The sequence below is a fragment of the Branchiostoma belcheri genome, unplaced genomic scaffold (assembly GCF_001625305.1).
Source record: "Branchiostoma belcheri isolate BF01 breed outbred unplaced genomic scaffold, Haploidv18h27 scaffold126, whole genome shotgun sequence".
NCBI classification, from domain to species: Eukaryota; Metazoa; Chordata; class Leptocardii; order Amphioxiformes; family Branchiostomatidae; genus Branchiostoma; species Branchiostoma belcheri.
The window spans coordinates 414,534-418,429 of record NW_017802669.1 but is presented as its reverse complement, the minus strand read 5'-3'; the positions used below and the strand labels follow the sequence as shown (position 1 = coordinate 418,429).

General features: G+C 40.6%; 1 protein-coding gene across 1 annotated transcript in view; it reads left to right on the top strand.

Annotated features, from left to right (window-relative positions):
* LOC109463446 overlaps nt 1-3,533 on the top strand; it is a 4,661-nt gene extending 1,128 nt beyond the window's left edge. The window contains exons 2-3 of the mRNA XM_019760266.1: nt 428-506; nt 1,443-3,533. Of these exons, the coding sequence (XP_019615825.1) occupies nt 428-506; nt 1,443-3,121 (1,758 nt within the window). The 3' untranslated portion in view covers nt 3,122-3,533. The remainder of the gene's footprint in view (nt 1-427; nt 507-1,442) is intronic.
* Nucleotides 3,534-3,896: the final 363 nt, after the last annotated feature.

The following is a 3,896-nucleotide window of genomic DNA, read 5'->3' as shown; positions in this document are numbered from 1 at the left end:
GCCCACCCCCCCCACCACTGGTTGCCTAACCCCCATAGGCCTTACTTTAAATACTTCACTGTTTTCATTGGGTACTGAAGCGTGAAAAATGTTGTAACAATGATATGATATGAATCTTTATTGCATGTTCTTGTCCAGATGGGCTATATAAATGCACAAGAGGATATCCAGTATGTAAAACATGAGCATTTCATACTGAAACGCTATATTCTAATGCAAAGTGCTAAGAATCTATACAATACGTACTACCTATCATCTACTGTTAGTTGCCCTTTCTTTTTACAATAAGAAAAACGATAATCCAGACTCCAAAATGGTGAATGTGTGTTACTACTAGTAAGTGGATATAACGTTAACAATAAATATTATTTAATTCAACGTTAATTATAATATTTACTTTTTAAATCTTATGACTGTTCCTCTCTAGGTGAAGACAAGAAAGAAAGGAAACAAAGAAAATGAACCATCAGCCTCAACCCAGGTGCATAAGGAACACCCAAACACTGGTTTGTGTACTATTATGCATACATGTTTATGTGATAGTACAAAGTACAATGTAGATATGAATGAGACGAGTGAACAATAGACCGATCTGATCGAACACATCAAACCCCCTGTTCTATTTCGAACACCTCGGTCAAAATCAGCGCGGGAAATCTAGGAGCAGCAAAATGAGTTCATGTCTGCTTGATAAAGACTCGTTGTTTTACTGGTGAAGCTGAATTTCTGACATTGGGGGTAATTTCAAGTTAATTAAACTTCAAAGACGTTCTGTTATTCTTGTATTTTTTTTATAAAGCTAATATTATTGTTAATGTCCCTGTTTGCGAGCTTATGTTTCTACTTGTATCACAAAGCCTTTAATAAGTTGCGCCCTCCCTTGTGAGCACCCGAGCTGTTTTCTAATTTGTTTTTTTTTTCCTGGCTAGGAGTGATGCATGCAGCAATGCAGTGGAAAACCTGTCACAGATAAATATAATCTACGCAACAGATGCATCAGCTGTTTATCAGTAACTGGGCACTCTTGTCTGCCTACCGTGTGATTTTATGCGGCGCATCCCACGTCCCCATTGAGTGAACACATTTTGCTCTCTCTAAAACTAACCCTGAGTGTCCCCTCCTTAAATAATTTTACTAGGCAGATGTGTCCTCCAACAAAGATAGCGTATTACCCTTTTAGGGGGCTGCTGAGAGAGTTTTTTGCTGCCAAAAAACTTGACCCCAAAAGTTGGACAGCAAAACCGACATTCTGGCGGCGGCCGCCACAACCCTGCGCAAATTTTGCCCGAGGTGTTCGAGTTGTTATTGTTAAAGCATTGCTATGGGGACGTGGCTTCAGGATCGGTCTATTGAGACAAAACATGCAAGGTGACAGCCAGGCCAGTACTTTGTTGGAACATACTGGACCTGCACGAAACTTATTGCTTTATTTTTCTCTTCAGGGGACATCATGTTTCGGCTGAAGGTTGCCCTGAAAGAGCTTCATGGAGATTTTGAGATACGAGCACCCGGAAATCAGCCCATCAAAGATGCTCTTCAGGCTGACACAAGGCTCAAGAAAATCAACAAGAAGCTGCATAAGATTTACCTCCAACCATATGGTGAGACCCCCCCAATTAATGGGGAACCCAACATTAGGAGCCCCTGCCGTGTGATAGAGGGGGGGAGGTTTGAGGCAAAGTTACGGGGAAAAGGTAAAATCCCTAAAAATACTAACAAGTATACTGATGATCAGCTGAGGTGCAGTGAAAGGTATAAGATATACCTTGATGTTAAGAATAGGCCTAGCATGAATGCCAAGTTTCTTACTAAGGAAAATCCTAAGGCTTTCCCCTTTGACATTTTGGTTGATTGCCTTCCAGATGATACATTTCTGACAGCTCTTTACAGAGATGCAAGGATTGACAATAACAAACTCAAGAATGCCAAACTCATGTGCAAAGATAGTATTGAGGAGGTAAACATTAAACTCACAAGTATGTGTTCTGATTATGATGGCAAGACCTTCACCTGTAAAGTCGCTAAAGACTCACAAGTTAGTGATCAGGAATGGAACCAGACAGTGGCCAGCAGTCCTGATGTAGCTCTGTCAGATACTGATGAGAGTTATGGGACCCCAGATTCACAGGGTTCTGGGGCAGAAATAGATACGTCGCAGGCATCAGATAGTTGGAAGTTGGATCCTCAGGTAGTCAAAGGGGCCAAGGAAATGAAACGTAAAAGCCAGAAACAAGTTGCTAAACTCTTGTCATCAATATCAAAGCATGAAGTACAGTTTGATAGGGAAGAGGCAAAACCAGATGAAGAAAAGAGAAGGAAGCAAAGATTAAACAAAATTTGCCAACCTTTGAGACAGGATTATAACGATGCTAACCAAGGTACAGAGGTCGAATTTCTGGAAAAGCTTTGTAAGTTAGCTTGCTCCGCCGGGATTCTTGTTAAGAACAATGATAGAATTTTGGGGACTTGTTTTAGAATGGGATCCAGATATGTTTTAACAAACAAGCATGTGACAGAAATTGCAGATCGGAGTGATATCTGTGCGTATTTCAACTACAAAAGGCCCTTTAGGGGAGGTCAGGATGTTGGATTTAAAGTTGCACGTACTGTGCACATCAGCAGTCCTCAGGGAGAAGACATAGATGAGTTGGATTACAGTTTGTTGGAGCTGGAGGTTCTGCCTGATCAGTCTGACAAGCTGCCACCTGGTCTGGGGCATAAGATAGAGAGAGCTGTCAAGAAAGGAACAGTTACAATCATTGGGCACCCAGGTGGTAGGCCAAAAAAAGTAGACACTAGCTGTCCTGTTTTGGTTACAAATGACACATTCGCAGTCTGTCTTAAGTATGGAGATGCAATGCTGAACAACCCAAAAAGATGTAATTACAAGTCCTCGTTTGATTATGGTTCCTCTGGGTCACCGGGGTTTGATGATGATGCAAACTTGGTGGTTATGCACGCGTGTGGGTACTATCTGCATGACACCTCTAAAGTTGAGGTGGCACAAGGAGTCAGAATGACAGCCATACGAGATGACCTCAAACAACATCTCTCAGCAGATGTATGGGATGATTTGTTCCTCCCTCCAACACAGGATATGGAAGTTGGTGAAGGAAATTGATGATTTGAAAGTGCAAAAAGTCCAAGATACAAGTTAAACTTGGTTTTCAGGACATTTTTATATTCCACCTCAATTTAGACATACATGTTTGGTGTATAGGGCAGTGCCAATCTCTGTTTCCCATGGGCCACACAGACCACTACAACAGGGGGCTTGTCCAGTGGCGTCCAACATCCTGTCATCCATACATTTTGTCTTTCTCGTAGAACACGGAGAGTGTGTCTTTTAACTCCATGCTGAGAGCAGATAGAAGTGTATCACTAGGAATTCGAAGGCAATCAAACCAAAAAAAAAGGTCTTGCTGTGACCTCAGATAAAACAAGTGCCTTTTTATTAATTAAAACAAAGTACCTTTTGGAACAGAAGGAATCTTTTTCTTTAGGTTTTACTAAAAAAAACTGCAGTACAAAAAATTTATGCCTTGCAAGGACTTCTTTTATCAAATTTCTCCTTAGGCCACACCAATTTAATTTCTTGGTTAACGGATTTTTCAAGAAAAATAATGGAGCGGGCGGGCGAAAAAATAATAAAAATAAAAACAGGCCTAGGCATCCTATTATGGCCCAAAATGGTACGTTAGGAGCCACGAAGTCAACATACCAGGCTGGTTCAAAATATAAGCAATGAATTTTGAACTTTTAATGATACCACTGCATTGAAAGATGGAATAACTTTAAGAACTAGGATGTAAAGGACTGTTTTCAACTGTTCAGGGCAAAATATGAGCATTTTGCAGTTGATTCTGAATTTTTATTTTTATTTGCAAATCAGAAAA